This window comes from Nomascus leucogenys, chromosome 15 (genome assembly GCF_006542625.1).
Source record: "Nomascus leucogenys isolate Asia chromosome 15, Asia_NLE_v1, whole genome shotgun sequence".
In the NCBI taxonomy this organism is placed as follows: domain Eukaryota; kingdom Metazoa; phylum Chordata; class Mammalia; order Primates; family Hylobatidae; genus Nomascus; species Nomascus leucogenys.
Window position 1 is genome coordinate 51,447,626 of NC_044395.1, and position 20,439 is coordinate 51,468,064.

Below are 20,439 nucleotides of genomic sequence, written 5' to 3' on the forward strand. Positions count from 1 at the left end.
TAAGATAGTGAAGTTTATTATTATTTCAGCAGAGGAGAAACTACTCAGTTTAAACTTACCCATTGCTTGTAATACTGAAGTAGTCTATAAACTGGTAGCATGCTGTTTTCTGTAAAATAAAAGTGTAGGGGGAAAAAAGTAATATCTTTTCCTTATCCATTGCTAGGTTCATGGCTAAGACCCCTATAATAAAAGACAGATTAACAAGAGAAAAGCATACGCATTAATTTAACATAAGTTTTACATGACACAGAAGTGAAGACCTAAAGAAAAAGGGAAACCTGTGTATTTTTATGCTGAGTTTGATGGAGTGGGCAGCCATGCAGAAGTATGATTGGGAAAAGAGATATGATCTAATGGTAATAAACCAGGCAGACTTAAGGCCTGTTTGTTCAGGTTCTTGTCTTCTTTGTGTCTTTGAGCCCAAGGATGTTCTTTCCCTCTGGGTATTAGGAGGGTTCCTCTGGAATGAAGGTTTTATCACTTGCTTCAGGGTGAGGGGAAGGTGAGAGTGAACTTCCTGATTCTGCTGTTTTGTCAAATGCTGCATTGCCCTATTTTGGGGTAGCATGTTCTGAACCCCACCAAAAGACTCCTCCTCACCTCATACCTCTGTAGTTTGTAACATTTCTTTTGTATGAAGAGAATTAAGTAAACTAGGCATTCTATAAATATGAAACCGAGGAAATATTAATAGAATTGGATTACTCCAGAGCACAACTGGGATCTAACTCAGGCTGATCTGTACACTTCACGTTCTTAGAGGGTGGGAAGGGGCAGTGCTTCCCAGTGACTTGGCATCATAGGACTCTGTTTAACATTTTTAATATATATTTTTAGAGTTTACATGGCTTTTGGTTCCTGCAAGGACACAGATTTTGTACATGATGCTCATTAGTACTGACATTCATTTCCAAAGAAAAGAATTCTAGGTTTGAGCAAAATAGTATAAATAAATAATCTACCAAACAGTTAAATCACTGAGTACTTATTTACTCTACAAAAGAGTTCTGGATTTTTCTAAGTTGATTATAAGATTCTTTTATGTAGGAAACTTTTTGGATGTGTATATATAGGATGAATACATTTAAAGTAAATTTGGCAAATATTTGTCCATACATATTGTGTAATGTAGAAAATACTTGTATAAACACTGCGTAATTAAACAACTTAATAAATATCTATGGGCATTCACTTGTTACGGCACTATGAAAGATGTCAAGATGGTAATAAACTTACTGTGTTGAAGAAGCTTTAAATCTACTTGAATGGAGAATATAAATATTTAAGCAATGACAAGTTTATTCTTCCTTTTTTTTATATTCTAGGTTGTTCCTAAAGAGATCAGGTGGACTAATCATTATTAAAGGTGTAAAGGAGAAGAATATTTCCTGAAGGCATTATAGATTGAGAGAGCCCATCCAGCTGGATAAAGAAAGAGGATCAGCACAGGCTGTGTGGAGGAGGGAGTCATAAATAGTTCTTAAGAAATTGGGTAGTGGAATTACCAAGAGCCAGGTAGCCAAATTGGGTTCTGAAAAAAAGAAAAAAGATGATTACATTTAGATAGAACAGATTTGAGGTACCAATGTGGTTTTTTTTTTTTTTTTTTTTTTTTTTTTTTTTTTTTTTTTTTTTTTTTTTAGAGGAAATACAAGCATGCAACTGAAAATGTAGGACCAGAAATTGGGAAGAATGTCTTCCTAAAGCCTAGATTAAGAATCATTGAGTAGTGCGTATTGAGAGAAGCGATAAAAGGAATTTCGGAGTAATAGCTGATTCAGGAATTAAAAGGAAGAAGAGGAAATGATAGAGAAGGAGAGTTCAAGAGATTGGGTGGCAAATAGGAGAGAGCGATGTTTCTGAATATAGGTATAACTTTCAAGAAGGAGGAAGAGGTCAATGGTGTGAAATGTCAGAGAAAGTAGAAGATAATGAGGACTAAAGAAAGTCAGAGAAAGATTCTAACAAATCTCTGGGTGGCGCTGATGCTGCTGGTCTGGGGACCACAATTTGAAAAGATGAGTGGGCAGTAAAGATGTGGTTTAGGAGTTTAGTGTAGTAGTTACTTGCATAGGATTTTCATTTGGACAGAACTAGGAAGACAGTGAGGACTAGGAGGTTCTTGGTGAATTTTAAGAGTTCAGTATTCAGGGAAGAGAAGGCAGCATTTGAGGATTAATACAGAGGTTGCAAACTGGCTGCCCTTATGCAAACTGCAGCGCAGGTTTATGTTTTATTTGGCCTATTGCATGTTAGCTCAGATGGTATTTTAAAAATATATAGTTGCTGTCAAAGAACAAAATTTCCTGAAAACCAGTTTGATCATTAAATTTGTTGAAATCAGGCAGCATGCCATCTATGAAGTAAAAAGGTGTTCTGATGAGCTGAGCAGAGCCTATTGACCTTATAGGCAGAAAGGAGCTGAAAGAAGCAGAAATAAGGAATAAAAAGGAGACTGGTCATTTCAAACTACTTTCCTTGTAGAGTTAAAACAGAGGAGACGTTCTTATCAGGCCAGTTTACTTAGATGGGCCCATGGGGCCTCTTCTAATGGGTTGCTGTGAATCTCTTGTTCTTTAGAAAACTGTCCCATTTTAAAGGTCAGTTTGATTATGTGATACCTAGCATGAACGACTCCATTCTGATTTGGTCTGGTCTTTTGGGGCCTAGTGAAGGAACTCAGTCCAAAACAATGGCCTCCAACAACCTCTTTTTTGTGTTGTCAACATTTAGAAGTCAAGATATTTCACATAAAAGTTCAGACTTCTAAGTTCTCTTGATAGTTTTAAACATCTGGTAACAAATGTTTGGAAGTGACTAGAGACTGCACTCGTTGGGCAGGCATTAATTTTCCATTGTGCCGAGAATCATCTATCTCTTCCTAAATGTGTCTTATACCTTGCTAACTTGGAATAATTTAACATTTGTTAACTAGATCAGAGGTTTTCAAACTAGCATGTGTCAGAATCACCTGGAGAGCTCATAGAAACACAGACTTTAGATCCCCACCCCTACTGGTTTGATTCAGTAGGTTGAAGAGTTGATCTTGCTAAGACATTGTGGGTGGTGCTGATGCTGCTGGTCTGGGAACCACAATTTGAAAGGATGCGTGGGCAGTAAGAAAGTGGCTCAGGAGTTTAGTGTATTAGTTAGTTACGTAGGCTTTTCATTCAGGCAGAAATAGATTGTTTTCTCACCCAGAAAATAAAGATCATAAGCCTACTTCATAAGATGCTTTTTAATCTAATGAGTTAATGCACATAAAATATATATCAATATCCTTGAAGAGAGGCCTAGCTTATTGTAACTTTTCATTAAATGATTTGGTTTTATTGTTGCTATTACTACTTCTATTATGTCTTTCAACAGAATTGACTGTAGGGAGGAGAAAGTCTGAGATAGATTAAAGTTTTGAAGTGATCAGGGTCCTTTTTTAAATGAAGGAAGAATAGAAGCATAGAAGAAATTTACTATTTCTATGAGCGCATAATTGACAGCAAGTTACCAGGGGATGGAGTAATGGTGGAAACATAAACATTTAGAGAATCAGTCATGATATTGAGACTGAGTGCTTTGTATGTATGTATATATGGGACAACATCTGGTATGAGGTAGGAAGGTTGTAAATCTCACTGGGGCCCAGGGTATGCCACCCAAAAATATGACTGTAGGAGACCAGAGTACCAGCCCCAAATATTCCTCTTTGGCATACTGATTTCTTTAAAGCTGGTTATTTTGTGAAACTACAGACACTGAAGTAGCATTGAAAAACTCCCCTTTTATGAAGGAAATTCTATTTATATAGGAGATTTTCATTAGTAAACATATTTGTGTCAGAGAGTTACTCTGTGACAACTTTTATCAGTTGAGAGACTTTGATCTGCATAACAAAGCAACCTTTATTCACTATACATTTCTTCCCCTCACCTTTCTATAATTTGGCTTCACCAACCCCAGAAACCCCAAGCCCTTATTTCTTTCTGTAGCTCAGAATGCTAAATAAGCTTAAATCTGGGGAATAAGGGAATTCTGTCCCTTATTTGAGTTTCATATTTTTGTGAGACTCCCATGCATACATGGGTACACATGTTATTAGAATAATGTCTCTCCAGTTAAGCTGCCTTATGTCAATTTAATTTGTAACTCAGCCAAAGAATGTAGGAGGGTAGAGGAAAGCTATTTTTTTCTCCCCTGCAATCCAAGGCATCCAACTCAGCTATAGGATGGTTAGTAAAGTGGAAGAAGACCCTATGCAATGGGTGGCACTATCTCCATATTTTCAATGATGATAGTCATAGAATTTAAATATTGCCTCCATTCCACATAGATAGTAGGTGGAAGTGAAAGGATTTTAATCCATTTCTTTCTTACTTTAAAACCCATGCCTTTTCCTTCAAAGCATGCTGCCTTTCAAGCCCACACTATTTTCTATTAGATTGAGTACTCCTACTTGCCTAGATAACCTCCTTTGTCTTCAGTATTATTTCAGTGTTAACATCTTTCAGGAAGCCTTCATGATTCCACAGTCTAATATAGATGCTCCTCCCATACTTTCTATTATTGTGATCTATATATGTAATATAAATTACATATTTTTATATTTCTCTGGCCAATTAGAGTTCCCCAGAGGACAGGCAGTCCATATTAATGTCATTTTGTCTCCAGAGATCAAAAAATAGTTGCTTAATTAATGAAAAAAAGATTAAATCAGATAGTATATTAGTTGGGGTTCTCTACAGGGACAGAACTAATTGTATGTATATGTGTGTGTGTGTGTGTGTGTGTATATATATATAAAATATATAAAGGGGAGTTTATTAAGTATGAACTCACACAATGACAAGGTCCCACAATAGGTTGTCTACAGAAAAGCCAGTCAGAGTCCCAAAACTGAAGAACTTGGAGTCTGATGTCCAAGGGTAGGAAGCATCCAGTATGGGAGAAGGATGTAGGCTGGGAAACTAGGCCAGTCTAGTCTTTTCACATTGTTTTGCCTGCTTTATATTCTAGCTGTGCTGGCAGTTATTAGATGGTGCCTACCCAGATTAAGGGTGGGTCTGCCTTTCCCAGCCCACTGACTCAAATGTTCATCTCCTTTGGCAACAACCTCACAGACACACCCAGGATCAATACTTTGCATTCTTCAATCCAATTAAGTTAACACTCAGTATTAACCATCAGAAGTCCACCCCTTGTCAACTTGAACCCACATACATCTCCTGAGATCATACATAATCTTCAAATAAAGACAATAGTAAGGCCATAATTACATCTAACATAATACAACTATTCTTCGTACAACTGGAAATGCACCAATCCCCAACCCAAATACTATTACATAAAATTAACAGTACTTCGATGCTGATATAAAGGCAATAAATTTTATGTCACATAATAAAGGAAAAAGGAAATAAAATGAAGATATTTTCTTATTACAAGTGTATGTATGCATACACATGTTTTTAACAAAAGTAGGAGGAAATACTCATGACAATTACAGTCCTCATTCTTGCAGCTGGTATTGATGACTACTTTCTTCTACTAATCATTGTGTATTCCCTTTGCCTTCAGCAAGCACCTCAACAGGTTGTGTTTTTTATTTGTTTTTCCTGATGGAGTCACCCAAACCTTCATTCCTGAAGGGTCTGGGCCATTTGTAGTCCTTCCTGGATTGGGCTGTTGTCATTTCCCATTGACCTTAATCACAGGGCATGGTAATACTAAGACATGCCCTGATGGATCTCCTGTATTCCGTGCATAGACTTCCTTCCCTTGTGGAGTAGTGCACTGATTTCATCTTGATAGTCTGGGTTAGTCACCCCAGCCAACACTATAACTCCCTTCTTAGCCTGTTGACTTAAAAGTGGGAGGAGCCCAAAGTGTCCAGGTGGCAATTTTAACTTCCAGGTTAATGGAATCATTGTGTCTCCTGGTGGCAGCATTTGTCACTCTTGAACTAAGACCTCTAGGCCAGCAGAATGTAATGTTGCAGGAACAGGGGCAAAAATTTTGCTAGTGGATCACTAGGGGTGATGGTGAATGGTGCCACTTCCACTTCCACCCCTTGATTCCTGGACCTGTGAATCCTGGCTATGGGAGAAACAGTAGCATATATTGGATGCTGATTCAGAGCATACACTACCTTCTGGAGAACTTTGGCCAAGCCCTGCAAAGTATTGTCACCTTGTTGGTGTTGTAATTGTGACATCAAAAGGATATTCCACCATTCTGTCAATCCAGCTGTTTCAGGATGATGGGGAACATGGTAAGACCAGTGAGCAGGAGCATGAGCCCACTACCACAGTTCTTTAGCTGTAAAGTGAGTGCCTTGGTCAGAGGCAATGGTATGTGGAATACCATGACAGTGGATAAGGCATTCCGTGAGTCCACAGATGGTAGTCTTGGTAGAAGAATTACGTGCAGGATAGGCAAACCCTTATCCGGAATAACTGTCTATTCCAGTGAGGGTAAACCTCTGCCCTTTCCATGATGGAAGAGGTCCAATATAATCAACCTGACACCAGGTAGCTGGCTGATCATCCTGAGGAATGGTGCCATATCAAGGGCTCGGTGTTGGTCTCTGCTGTTGGCAAATTGGACACTCAGCAGTGGCCATAGCCAGGCAGATCAGCCTTGGTGAGTAGAAGTGCATGTTGCTGAGCCCATGTATAACCTCCATCCCTACCACCATGGCCACTTTGTTCATGGGCCCACTGGCCAATGACAGGTGGCTATGAAAAGAGGCTGAGTGATGTCCACAGAACAGGTCATCCTATCCACTTGATTATTAAAATCCTCCTTTGCTGAGGTCACTCACTGGAGAACAATCCCATGGGATACGAATATCTTCATAGTTTTTGACCACTCAGAGATCCATCCACATACCCGTTCCCCAGATTTCTTTGTCACCAATTTTCCAATCATGCTTCTTCCAAGTCCCTGACCATCCAGCCAAACCATTGGCTACAGCCCATGAGTCAGCATATAATCACACATCTGGTCATTTCTCCTTCCATGCAAAGTGTGGAACCATGTACACTGCTTGAACTTCTGTCCACTGGGAAGATTTCCCTTCACTCTTGACCTTCAGTGATGTCCTAGAAAGGGATTGTAGTGCTGCAGCTGTCCACTTCGGGTGGTGCCTACATAATTGCACAGAACCATCTGTGAACCAGGCGCTAGTCTTTTCCTCTATCAACTGATCATAGGGAACTCCCCATGAGGCCATTGGTGCAGGCTGGGGGACAGAAGGCAGGGTGGCAGTAGTGGACACCATGGGCATTTGAGCCACTTCCTCATGTAACTTGTGCCTTCAAGACATCCTTGAGCTTAAACACGTATATACCACTTTCATTTGCTGATGGAATGCTGCTGTGCATGACCCACTCTATGGCTAGATGGGTCAGAAAGCACTTAGTTCATGATAGGCAGTTCAGGTCTCATGGCAACTTGATGACCCATAGTCAAACGTTCAGTTTCCACTAAAGCCCAATAACAGGCCAAGAGCTGTCTCTCAAAGGAGAGTACTTATCTGCAGAAGATGGCAGAACCTTGCTCCAAAATCCTAGAAGCCTCTGCTGTGATTCACCTATGGGTGCCTGCCGAAGGCTGCAAACAGCATCCCTATCTGCCCCTGACATCTCAAGCACCATTGGGTCCGCTGGGTCATATGGCGCAAATGGCAGAGCAGCTTGTACAGCAGCCTGGACCTGTTGCAGAGGCTTCTCCTGTTCTGGAGGGCACTCCAAACCGGCAGTCACTCAATAAATGGGCCAGAGTAAGACACCTAAATGAGGAATGTGTTTCTTCCAAAATCCAAGTACACCCACTAGGCATTGTGCCTCCTCCTTGGTTGTAGGAGGCGTCAAATGCAGCAACTTAATTTTTACCTTAGAAGGAATATCTTGACAGGCCCCACACCACTGGACCCCTAGAAATTTCACTGAGGTAGAAGTTCTCTGAATTTTAGTTAGATTTATTTCCCATCCTCTAGCATGCAAATGTCTCACCAATAAGTCCAGTGTGTTTGCTACTTCTTGCTCACTGGATCCAATCAGCATAATGTCATCAATGTAATGAGCCATTGTGGTATCTTGTGGAAGCAAAAAGCTATCAAGTTCTCTCCGAATAAGATTATGACACAGAGCTGGAGAGTTGATATACCCCTGAGGCAGGACAGTAAAGGTCTATTGTTAACCTTGACAGCTGAAGGCAAATTGTTTCTGATGGGCTTTAGGAACAGGAATGGAGAAAAAGTCATTTACCAAGTCAATGGCTGCATAGCAGGTACCAGGAGTTAATTTGCTCAAGCAATGAAACCACATCAGGTACAGCAGCTGCAATTGGAGTCGCCACTTGGTTAAGCTTTTAATAATCCACTGTCATTCTCCAAGATCCATCTGTCTTCTGCACAGGCCAAATAGAGTTGAATGGGGATGTAGTGGGAATTACCACCCCTGCATCTTTCAAGTCCTTGGTGTTGGCATTAATCTCCACAGTCCCTCCAGGGATACAATATTGTTTTTGATTTACTGTTTTTCTAGGTAGAAGGAACTCTAAAGGTTTCCATTTGGCATTCCCACCATAATAGCCCTCACCCTACCAGTCAGGGAGCCAATGTGGAGGTTCTGCCAGCTTGCAAGTATGTCTATGCCAATTATGCATTCTGGCACTGCAGAAATGACCACAGGATGAGTCCGGATCCACTGTAAGTCAGACCCAAGCTAAAAGTCCATTAATTACCTGACCTCTATGAGCCCCTACTTTAACTGGAGGACCACAATGACCTTTTGGGTCCCCTGAAATCAATGTCAGTTCAGAGCCAGTGTCCAGTAATCCCTGAAATGTCCGAACATTTTCCTTTCCCCAGTGCACAGATACCCTGGTAAAAGGCCAGAGGTCTCCTTGAGGAAGGAGAGAGAAAAATTAACAGTATAAATTGTTGGTAGTGTAGTAGGGTCCTTCCTCAAGGGGACCCGGCCTCTCCTTCATTCAAGGGGTTCTGGGTCTGTAAACAGACTCAAGTCTGGAAATTGATTGAGTGGCCGTGATTCTGTTTTTGTAATTCAAATTAGTCTTTTGTCCATTTGGCCTAGAAGTCTTCTGCTTGTATACATTAAGTAGGAATGCAGTAGGCTTCCTATCAATTTCACTTCTAGAAACAATATGATTAGCCAGTGCCAGAGCTCTACATGAGTCAGAGTATTCTGATTGCCATTTTGCCTCTGCTGTCCATTATGGTAGCTATGCCCACCTTGCCTTTGAAGGTTGAGTGCTATCGCTTGGCCCCTGCCACCTTGGGATCCCATTATTCCCACTGTATTTAAATTTTGTAGTTGAGTGACTGCGGTTCCCACTGTTAGATCTGACATACAGAGAAGAGCAATTACAGGGCCCTTCAAAGATACAGGTGCTGCCCTCATGAATCTATTTTGCAAGGCATTGGTCAAGAATGTATCTTCTGGACCCTCCCAGCTGGGATGAGTAGATCTAAAGTGACTAATCCACTCCACCATCCCAATATCCCTAAGCCTTTGGATCCCTTCCTCTACATTAAACCAAAGGAGATGAGGCATTTCCAGCTCACTCACAGTGGGTTATCTTTTAATCCATATTTCAGCTAACCGAACAAATTATTACAACTTTTTTTCACTTGAGCTGCAACATTAAATGTAGAGTCCCTACTTAGTGGGGCCGGATAAATAAATCAGCCTGATCCAATTCTTTGTTCCTTCCACCATTATCCCACACCCTTAATATCCATTCCCATACCTGTTCTTCAGATTTCTGTTTATATAAATTAGAAAATTCAAGGAGTTCTTTTTGAGTATAGTGTACCTCCTCATAGGTCACACTCTGAACTTCACCTGTAGGGCCCACTGAGAGGTCAGCCTAGTTATAAGTCTAGAAGCAAACAGGGCTGTTGGGGGTGTCTCCTGAGGAGAATCAACATTATCTTGCCTGGCAACTGCCTCAGGGGAGCCATCACTGTTTTCTTAGGCAGTGCGGGGTTTATCTCCTCAGACAAAGGTGGAAAGGCTGATGGCAGCGTGGGTCAGGGAGGGGATGTTGCCACTACTGGGAATGGGGAAGCTGTTTCTTCTGGCAAAAAAAGGTTCATCAGAATTTATAAACTCAGTGTCCCCAGCTTCATGAGAGACCTTCCAAACATTGCCATTCCAAGTTACAGGGTCCCATTCTTTTCCAATCAGTGCCCTTACTTTAAGGGCTTGTGTCTGTTTTCCCACAATTTCATATCTTTCTCTACAGGAGATAAGACTTTCACTCAGGGTAATCTTAGCAGATTTGAGACTCAGTATCTGCTTCTGAAGCCGGTAGTTAGAATCCCTGATTTCATCATTTCTTTTCATCACTTTGTCCACTGAACTCAGGAGCAACCAATCAGCTTCATTATATTCCTTGATTCTCCACATATAGTCAAACGTGTTGTGTATAGAGTCACTAAACTCCTTGCCTCTCACGAATGGTGAATCAGGTATGTCAAATGCATTAATCTTGCATAACTCTCTAAACAGTTAATGCCAAGGACTATCAGTGTTTGCTACTAGAAGTAGAGTCCTTAGCATTTTTGGGTCTAATCATGTTAAGCAGCCAACTCCAGAAACCCCCTAAACCAATGAAAGGACTTCATCCTTAATATTCTATTCCTCTGGAACTATATATATATATATATATATATCTATATATATATATATATATATATGAGCTTATTAAATATTAACTAATATGATCACAAGGTCCCACAATAGGCCATTTGCAAGCTGAGGAGCAAGGAAAGCCAGTCTGAGTCCCTAAACTGAAGAACTTGGAGTCCAATGTTCAAGGGCAGGAAGCATCCAGCATGGGAGAAGGATGTAGGCTGGGAGGCTGGGCCAGTCTAATCTTTTCACTTTTTTCTGCCTGCTTTATATTCTAGCTGCATTGGCAGCTGATTAGATGGTACCCACCCAGATTAAGGATGAGTCTGCCTTTCCCAGCCCACTCACTCAAATGTTAATCTTTTTTGGCAACAATCTCACAGACACATTCAGGATCAATACTTTACATCCTTCAATCCAATCAAGTTGACAGTATTAACCATCACAAAGAGATGCATAGATAGATGAACAAATATACAAACAATGAATAAGGGCTCTGATCTGGCTAAGAGAAATGCCAAGCTCAACCACCTTAGGACACCCAAGTAGCCTCTGCCTGGGAAGCAGTCTTTTACTTTGTGCTTAGTCTATGATGGTGGATGTGCCACCATGTTCAATATGTTGATGGATCCAATTAGCAATTGTGGCAGTGCAGGCTCAATCAGCATCTTGATTCCAGTGGGTCTCATCAGAGGACAGGTCCTTACTATGTATATCTACGTGAGAGATACAGTCAGATTGACCGCCCTGATTTGTTTGGATAGTTCATGGGACCAAAGAGGAGTGGCCAAAAGAGGGGAGCACAAAATAAAGAGCTCTATGTTTCTGATACAGAGGCTACCTGGGTATCCCAAGGTGGTTGAGCCTGACATTGCTCTTCATGAGATGACACATCTTCTCAGTTTGTTCATCTGTCTGTATCAATTTTTCATCTAATCTTTATTTTTCATTCATTAAACAAATATGTATTTATCCTAGAGACTGAAAAACAGTAAGATATCCTGCTTGTCTTACAAGATACTCTAATGGGACAGATAAACACAGATAGACACATACATGTGCACACACACACACATATATATACATATACATTTATGTAATTTATAATACAATATGCTAATTACAATGATAGATGTAAACTACAGGAGCAGAGAAGAGGAGCGTCTGCAATAGACTAGAATCAGATAAATCTTTCTGCCCACAGTGGTTGCAAATTTCTCTTTCACAATCAGTGCAGGTACATGTCTTTATAGCTATTGCCTGAAAAGGAGTGGAAATTTCTGCTCACCCACTCCTTTTAGAGTGAATCTTAGAAACTGAGGCTGACTGCTAGGTTGGTGAGGAAGTTCTCCCAGCCAGTGGAGAGTTGGCAAAAACCCTTTGGGAGCTGTGTTAGCCTGCAACCACTTCAGAAATTTCTCCTCATTAACGTGCATTAAAGTGAGGGATTTTTTTTTTTTTTTTTTTTTTTTTTTGAGACAGAGTCTTGCTAAGTCACCCAGGCTGGAGTGCAGTGGCTCACTGCAACCTCCACCTCCCTGGTTCAAGTGACTCTCCTGCCTCAGCCTCTCAAGTAGCTGGGATTACAGGTGCATGCCACCACACCCGGCTAATTTTTATATTTTTAGTAGAGATAGAGTTTCTCCACATTGGCCAGGCTGGTCTCAAACTCCTGACCTCAGGTAATCCATTCTCCTTGGTCTTCTAAAGTGCTGAGATTACAGGCATGAGACATTGTGCCTGGCCTAAAGTGAGGAATTCTTATTAGGCAGTTGAACATTCAGTGTGGTCAGTGTGTTTACTACCCGTTTCCTAAAGATGTTCCACAAATCCCTTTCATCAGCCTAGAAGTCTCTGATCCTTCCTCTTCGAGAACACTATGAATCTGTCAGCATTCCATCCTTGTCACTGTCAAGAACTGTGAGGAGTCTAAGATTGTATCCTACTCGCGAACTAAGAATTTAGTCTGCCACAATTTCATCGATGCTGCCAAAAGAATCATAGGGCAGAGACTAATTACTTGCAACAACAGCAGTAGAGTATCAACATTTTCTTGTACCAATTTCTCAAGCCCCAATTTTTACAGTGCATGGCAAAGATGGTCACATGATACAGTCATATGCAATGGGTCATGTTGTAGGTTGTGTTCCCTCAGTTTAGGTAACATCTATTTTATAATGGTCACTAAGCAAACCTACCTTTTGCTTTGAATGTAGACATTATTTTTATCATCTAAAGCTGTAGTTATAAAAAGATAGCCCAAAGCAAAGGCAGTCAATGCCACTGCTAGTTCTGAGAGCTCCAATAGCTTCCATAGAGATTTCTCCAAGAATGAGAACTTACATAAAGTGAAATCAGCCCTCTATCTTCATCTTCCCATTAACCATGCTCAGCTTTAACCAGATCATCAATTTACTTTTGAATAGCCCATGTTCAACACTCCCTGCTGGAAACCTTTGAAATTTAAAATTGGCCTTTGAATAACTGTCCCATTTTATGTTTTCTCTTTGGGAGCAATATAAAAATGGGTTAGATAGTACATTCATATGCTAAAATTGAAATAAGCAACATCTAATAATATTTATTCAGGCCTTAGATATTTTAATGTGTATATTCAAAGTTTGAAAACAATATACATGGCAGAAAATAAAAAAGGAGTATTGATTTTTTAAACTTTTATTTTAGCCTACAGATTGCAGTGGATCAAAGGAAAATGCTTCATGTATTGAGCAAAATAGAGAAAATCAGTGTTTTGAAAATGAAACTGATGAGACGACAACTGTAAGTGTTACACTGTTTTCTTTCTTACTTGGTTTCATGGGTAAAATTTGTCTTGTTCTCTGTGGATAGTGCTAGTAGTGTTAAAGAAAGAAAAGAAAATGTGTAACCTAATTTCTAGTTTTGGCCTGGTCAGCATATTGAGTTCTCAGGCTTCTGAGCTGACACTGAATGTGTATCATTTTGAGTAGTTGTGTGTTTCATTTTGGGTTCTGTGTTTTAGTATGTAGTCTTTAAGTGCTGGTTATCACACAATCATTTTGTAAGCTATTTCACTTTTCCTCTCTTGAAAAATACTTTCGTTTAACCTAGAAGATGTTAACTATTTGAGACAGTAATAAAATACTAAATGTGCTTCTAGGAAAGGAAGTTATCTAATTTGGCAATGAGACTGTTTTTTTTTTTTTCCCAAAAGAAGAGAGGGAGGGTGGACATCCATGCTGGGCTCATGAATACTTAGAAAACACATTTTTGTACTTCCTGGCTGTTCACAAGGATATTTGTATTTTTACTTCCTGAAAATGAAGTCATTAGTCTTAAGTGGGATACAAATGTGCCAACCTTCCAGGCAGCTAAATTAAATAAATGCTGAAAAATATATTAGAGAAACATTTGTTTTCATAGTTGGAGAGTATATTGCTAGCTTATGCTGCTTAAATGCTAAAAACTTCCCTTTCCTCATCTTATAGGGTACTTTAGAAATTTTAATGAGATCTTGAATATGAACATGCTTAGTACTGCTTGGCAAATAGTAGCTATTCATGCTATTGAAATTAATTGCAAGTTTTGCATTTATTTTATTGAGTTGATATTTTTATTAACATTGGAAAATAAAAATGAAGATATTAATGAAAACTTTAGACCTTTAATGAGGAATAAATACTTCATATTTAATATGGTTTTCTTTATTTTATTCCTGTTATTTCCTTTGAACAATTTAAAATAATTGGGAGTATTTTTTAGGGGTATCTTCTGTGTTTAAATAAACCTAATATGCAAAATGTAAAGCTTGGAGATTTGATATTCCAGAGCTCTAGTGAGAAACAACGAAAAATTTTTTTTTTTTTTTTGAGACAGAGTCTCGCTGTCGCCCAGGCTGGAGTGCGGTGGCGCTATCTCGGCTCACTGCAGGCTCCACCCCCCGGGGTTCACGCCATTCTCCTGCCTCAGCCTCCCGAGTAGCTGGGACTACAGGTGCCTGCCACCTCGCCTGGCTAATTTTTTGTATTTTTAGTAGAGACGGGGTTTCACTGTGTTAGCCAGGATGGTCTCGATCTCCTGACCTCGTGATCTGCCTGCCTCGGCCTCCCAAAGTGCTGGGATTACAGGCGTGAGCCACCACGCCCGGCCACAACGAAAATTTTTAATCAGCTTACAGAGAAATGAGGAATCTTAAAGAAATAATTGACAGGACTTGGTGACTAAGTAAATTGAGAGTTAGGTGGTATCAGCACAAAAATGGGGTTATTTGGAGGAAAGCTGACTAATGGACAGATAGAGTTAAATAATTCAATTATGACATCTTAAATTTGAAATAACATGGGAACAACTATGAAAATACCTTTAGAGGAGATGGGGCATATTTGTTGAGAACTAAGTCTAACATCAGAAGTAGGACAGTGTGATAGAATGGAATGAACAAAAGATCCAAAGTCAGAGACCAGGATTTGTATCTTGGCTCTATCACAAATTAGTCATGTGACCTCAGGCACATTAAATGACTTTTTATTGTGCCTGAAATGAGATAAAATGAGATTATACGTATTGTTACTATACTATAGGAATATAAAGAGGATGAAATGGGATAGTTATATATGAAAGGATTGATAGGTAAATGCTCTAGATATTGCATGCAATTGGAGAAATGAGTAGAGCACTAAATGCCTTCAGGAATATTTTGTTTTAGATACTGTTTTAGTTGTTTGATACTTTGTCTTTTTCAGCAGAAAACAGTCTAGCCAATCTTATGAATTAGAACCGGTTGATTAAGAGACTAAGTAAATACCATGCAAGTACTACAATGGGTGGGGCAGAAAGTTAGGTTTCTTTCAGTAAGAACAGAGAGGTAACAAGGTAGAAACACATTTGACTGTAGGACACATATCAGACTGAGGAGGAAGAATCGTGTAAGAGTAAGTCATAACTGGAAACAGAGATGTTAGATTATTGTCTTTGTACACTTACTATTTGAGTGTTCTTGGGCAAGTCACTTAGACTGTGTGCCTCAGTTTCCTAATCTAAACCCTAATCTAAAGTGAGAGACTGATTAGATACTAATAATTTATGAGGCCAGGTGCAGTAGCCCATGCCTGTAATCCCAGCACTTTGGGAGGCCAAGGTGGGTGGATCACCTGAGACCAGGAGTTTGAGACCAGCCTGGCCAACATGGTGAAACCCCATCTCTACTAAATACAAAAATTAGCCAAGTGTGGTGGTGTGTGCCTGTAATCCCAGCTACTTATGAGGCTGAGGCAGGAGAATCACTTGAACCTGGGAGGCAGAGGTTGTAGTGAGCTGAGATAGCGCCACTGCACTCCAGCATGAGTGACAGGGAAAGACTCCATCTCAAAAAAATAAATAAATAAAAATAAATAAATAAATAAATAACTTATGAGTTCTATTATAATACATTTAGTTTACTTCGATAGAATAGAATGATCATGTATTTTAGAGAATTTCAGCATTGCTCTTAATTATTTTTAGGCTATAGTGTATATTTATACTCTGTTAAATAGCTGCACCTTCTAATTAACAATAATTTTGTAGCTCAGCTCTATTTTTCTGGTAACTGTTCTTTCTGATATTTAGAAGGGAACTTCTTTTTCTGAATGCCACTCAGCTGTGGGACAGAAGGCTTTTATGTTTGTTTGTTTTATGGAATGAGAGCAGAATGAGAATCCCTTGGTCTCTATGTGTTTACATTAAATGCTTCCCATGATCCTTATTTTAAAAGTGATAGTTCCGAGACACTAAATAGCCTAATCAATTTTGGAGAATAAGAACAAACTTAGAAGCCTCGGACATCCTGATTTCATAGCTTACTACAAAGCAGCAGTAATCAAGATGGTGTCGTACTGGCATAAAGACAGATAGATATATTCATCAATGAAACAGAATGTAGATCCCAGAAATAGACCCTTGCATATATGGCAAATTACTTTAAGTAAGGGAGCTAGGACTACCACTGGGGAAAGGATAGTTTCTTTAACAAATGGTGTTGGGAAAACTGGATATCTACATGCAAAAGATAAAGTTGGGCCCTTGCTTTATACCATATACAAAAATTAACTCAAAATGGATTAAAGATACAAGTAAGACTTTAAACTCTATAACGCCTATAGAAAATATAAGATTTAAATTATAAAACTAATAGAAAAATGTCAGGACACATTGGATTTGGCAACAATTTCTTGAATATAACACCAGAAGCACAGGAAACTGAAAGCAAAAATAAACAAATTCTACTGCATCAAACTTAAAGACTTCTGTACATCAAAGAAAACAATCACCAGAGTGAAAAGACAACCAATGGAACTGGAGAAAGTATTTGCAAATCATATACACGTTAAGGCTTTATATCCAGAATATATAAAGAACTTCTACAACTCAACAACAAATAACAAGTAACACAATTAAAAATGGACAAAAGACTTGAATAGAAAATTCTCCAAAGAAAATATACAAATGGCCAACATATCTATGAAAAATGTTCAACCCACTAATCATGAGGGAAATGCCAATCAAAACCACAATTAAAAATCATCTCACACCCATTAGGATGCCTGCTGTCAAAATAACAGAAAATAATGTGTTGATAAAGATGTGGAGAAATTGAAATGCTTGTACACTGTTGGTGGGAATGGTGCCACCATTATGGAAAACAGTATAAAGATTCTTGAAAACCTTAAAAATAGAAATACCGTATGATCCAGTAGTTCCACCTCTGGGTAAATATCCAAAAGAATTCAAAGCAGGACCTTGAAGAAATATTTACACAGCCATAATCATCACAGCCTTATTTGCAGTAGTTAAGTGGTGGAAGCAACCCAAATGTCCGTTAACAGAAGAATGGATAAAGAAAATGTTATACACACACACACACACACACACACACACACACACACACACACACACACACACACACACTATGTAGCCTTAGGAACAAAAGGAAATCCTATCATATGCTAACATGAATGGACCTTAAGGGCATTATGCTAAGCAAAATAAGCCAGTCACAAAAGGACAAGCACTATATGATTCCACTCCTATGAAGTATCTCAAGTAGGCAGACTCATAGAAACAGAAAGTAGAGAGGTGGTTGCCTAGGGCTGGAGAGATGAGGGAGGGGGAATTAATGTTTATTGGGTATACAGTTTCAGTTTTTCAAGATGAAAAACTCATCTAGGTATCTGTTTCACAACAATGTAATATACTTAACACTATTGAACTCTACACTTAAGAGTGGCCAATATTATAAATTTAAGGTTTTGTGCTTCTTCTTATGTTACAATAATAATTTAAAAACTGAGGCTGGGCACGGTGGCTGATGCCTGTAATCCCAGCACTTTGGCTGAGACAGGCGGATCACGAGGTCAGGAGATCGAGACCATCCTGGCTAACATGGTGAAACCCTGTCTCTACTAAAAATACAAAAAAATTAGCCGAGCATAGTGGCGGATGCCTGTAGTCCCAGCTACTCGGGAGGCCGAGGCAGGAGAATGGCGTGAACTCGGGAGGCAGAGCTTGCAGTGAGCCCAGATTACGCCACTGCACTCCAGCCTGGGGGACTGAGCGAGACTCTGTCTCAAAAGAAAAAAACAAAAAAAAAATTTAAAAACTGATGTTTTTGAGTTAATCTTCCCAGAGGGCCAAGTTTGAAAATATTACAGAATCAGGATTAAAGGTAATTTTAATGGCAATACAGAGTAGTGACTCTCCTTGGTTTTAAATTATGTTTATTGTCACTCTGCTAAAAGGGATTCTATCATCTGCTGGAAAGCCTCAAGTTATAGGATATATACCACCTCCCAAGGTAGCTCATTCCATCTGGTCAAGTTTGAATTTTGTTAAGCCTCATGTATTTATAAAGCTTTATTTAACTAATCAATCCAACGTTAATGTATTTGTTTACTGTCTCTAAAGCAACACAAACACTATAGAAATGATATTATATTAATTGAATACAACTGTATTTAGGATTCTGTTTTTTATACTTGCTTGAAAACAATGAAGTATATTCTGTTCAGATATAGTGCACTTAGGATCAAACATTGAAGTTTATGGTATTTACTACCTGGATCAATGAGTTCAGTGATTTTCAAAGTGCAGAAGATTATTAGAACAACGATGGGATGGGAAGTGGCATCAGATAATCAAGATTTATCCTGTTTCATCCACTTGGTCAATAGAATATTCACGATACTGAAATAAGAGATGACACAAGTATACATTCCATTCTAATGGATAGGAAGAATCAATATCATGAAAATGGCCATACTGCTCAAAGTACTTTATAGATTCAATGCTATTGCCATCAAAATACTATTGACATTCTTCACAGAATTAGAAAAATACTAAATTTCATATGGAACCAAAAAAAAAGCCCATATAGCCAAGACAATCCTGAACAAAAAGGACAAAGCTGGAGGCATCATGCTACCTGACTTCAAACTATACTACAAGCCTACAGTAGCCAAAACAGCATGGTACTGGTACCAAAACAGACATATAGACTAAGGGAACAGGACAGAGACCTCAGAAACAACACCACACATCTACAACCATGTGATCTTTAACAAACCAGACAAAAGCAAGCAATGGGGAAAGGATTCCGTATTTAATAAATGATGCTGGGAAAACTGGCTAGCCATAGGCAGAAAACTGAAACTTGACCCCTTCCTTATGCTTTATACAAAAATTAACTCAAGATGGGTTAAATACTTAAATGTAAACCCCAAACCATAAAAACCTTGGATAAAAACGTAGGCAATACTGTGTCCAGAATTGGTGGGTTCTTGGTCTCACTGACTTCAAGAATGAAGCCGCGGACCCTTGCAGTGAGTGTTACAGCTCTTAAGGTGGCATGTCTGGAGTTTGTTCCTTCTGATGTTCGGATGTGTTCGGAGTTTCTTCCTTCTGGTGGGTTCGTGATCTCGCTGGCTCAGGAGTGAAGCTGCAGACCTTCACAGTGAGTGTTACAGTTCTTAAAGCGGCGCATGTGGAGTTGTTCATTCCTCCTGGTGGGCTCGTGGTCTTGCTGGCTTCAGGAGTGAAGCTGCAGACCTTCACGGTGAGTGTTATAGCTCATAAAAGCAGTGTGGACCCAAAGAGTGAGCAGTAGCAAGATTTATTGCAAAGAGCAAAAGAACAAACTTCCACAGTGTGGAGGGGACCTGAGTGGGTTGCCACTGCTGGCTCGGGCAGCCTGCTTTTATTCTTATCTGGCCCCACCCACGTCCTGCTGATTGGTAGAGCCGAGTGGCCTGTTTTGACAGGGCGCTGATTGGTGCATTTACTATCCCTGAGCTAGACATAAAGGTTCTCCATGTCCCCATCAGATCAGTTAGATACAGAGTATGGACATGAAGGTTCTCCAAGGCCCCACCAGAGCAGCTAGATACAGAGTGCCGATTGGTGTATTTACAATCCTTGAGCTAGACATAAAGGTTCTCCAAGGCCCCACCAGAGTAGCTAGATACAGAGTGTCAACTGGTGCATTCACAGACCCTGAGCTAGACACAGGGTGCTGATTGGTGTATTTACAATCCCTGAGCTAGACATAAAGGTTCTCCACATCTCCACCAGACTCAGGAGCCCAGCTGGCTTCACACAGTGGATCCTGCACCGGGGCTGCAGGTGGAGTTGCCTGCTAGTCCCACGCTGTGCACTCGCACTCCTCAGCCCTTGGGTGGTCGATGGGACTGGGCGCCGTGGAGCAGGGGGCAGCACTCGTTGGGGAGGCTCGGGCTGCACAGGAGCCCACGGAGGTGGGGGAAGGCTC

The 20,439-nt window shown here is 39.8% G+C and overlaps 1 protein-coding gene across 8 annotated transcripts in view; it reads left to right on the forward strand.

Annotated features, from left to right (window-relative positions):
• DLG2 (discs large MAGUK scaffold protein 2) overlaps positions 1-20,439 on the forward strand; it is a 2,190,999-nt gene that overhangs the window by 468,140 nt on the left and 1,702,420 nt on the right. For all 8 annotated transcript variants that reach the window (XM_030828789.1, XM_030828794.1, XM_030828795.1 and 5 more), the window contains one exon: positions 13,347-13,442. In XM_030828789.1, coding sequence (XP_030684649.1) covers positions 13,347-13,442 — 96 coding nt within the window. The remainder of the gene's footprint in view (positions 1-13,346; positions 13,443-20,439) is intronic.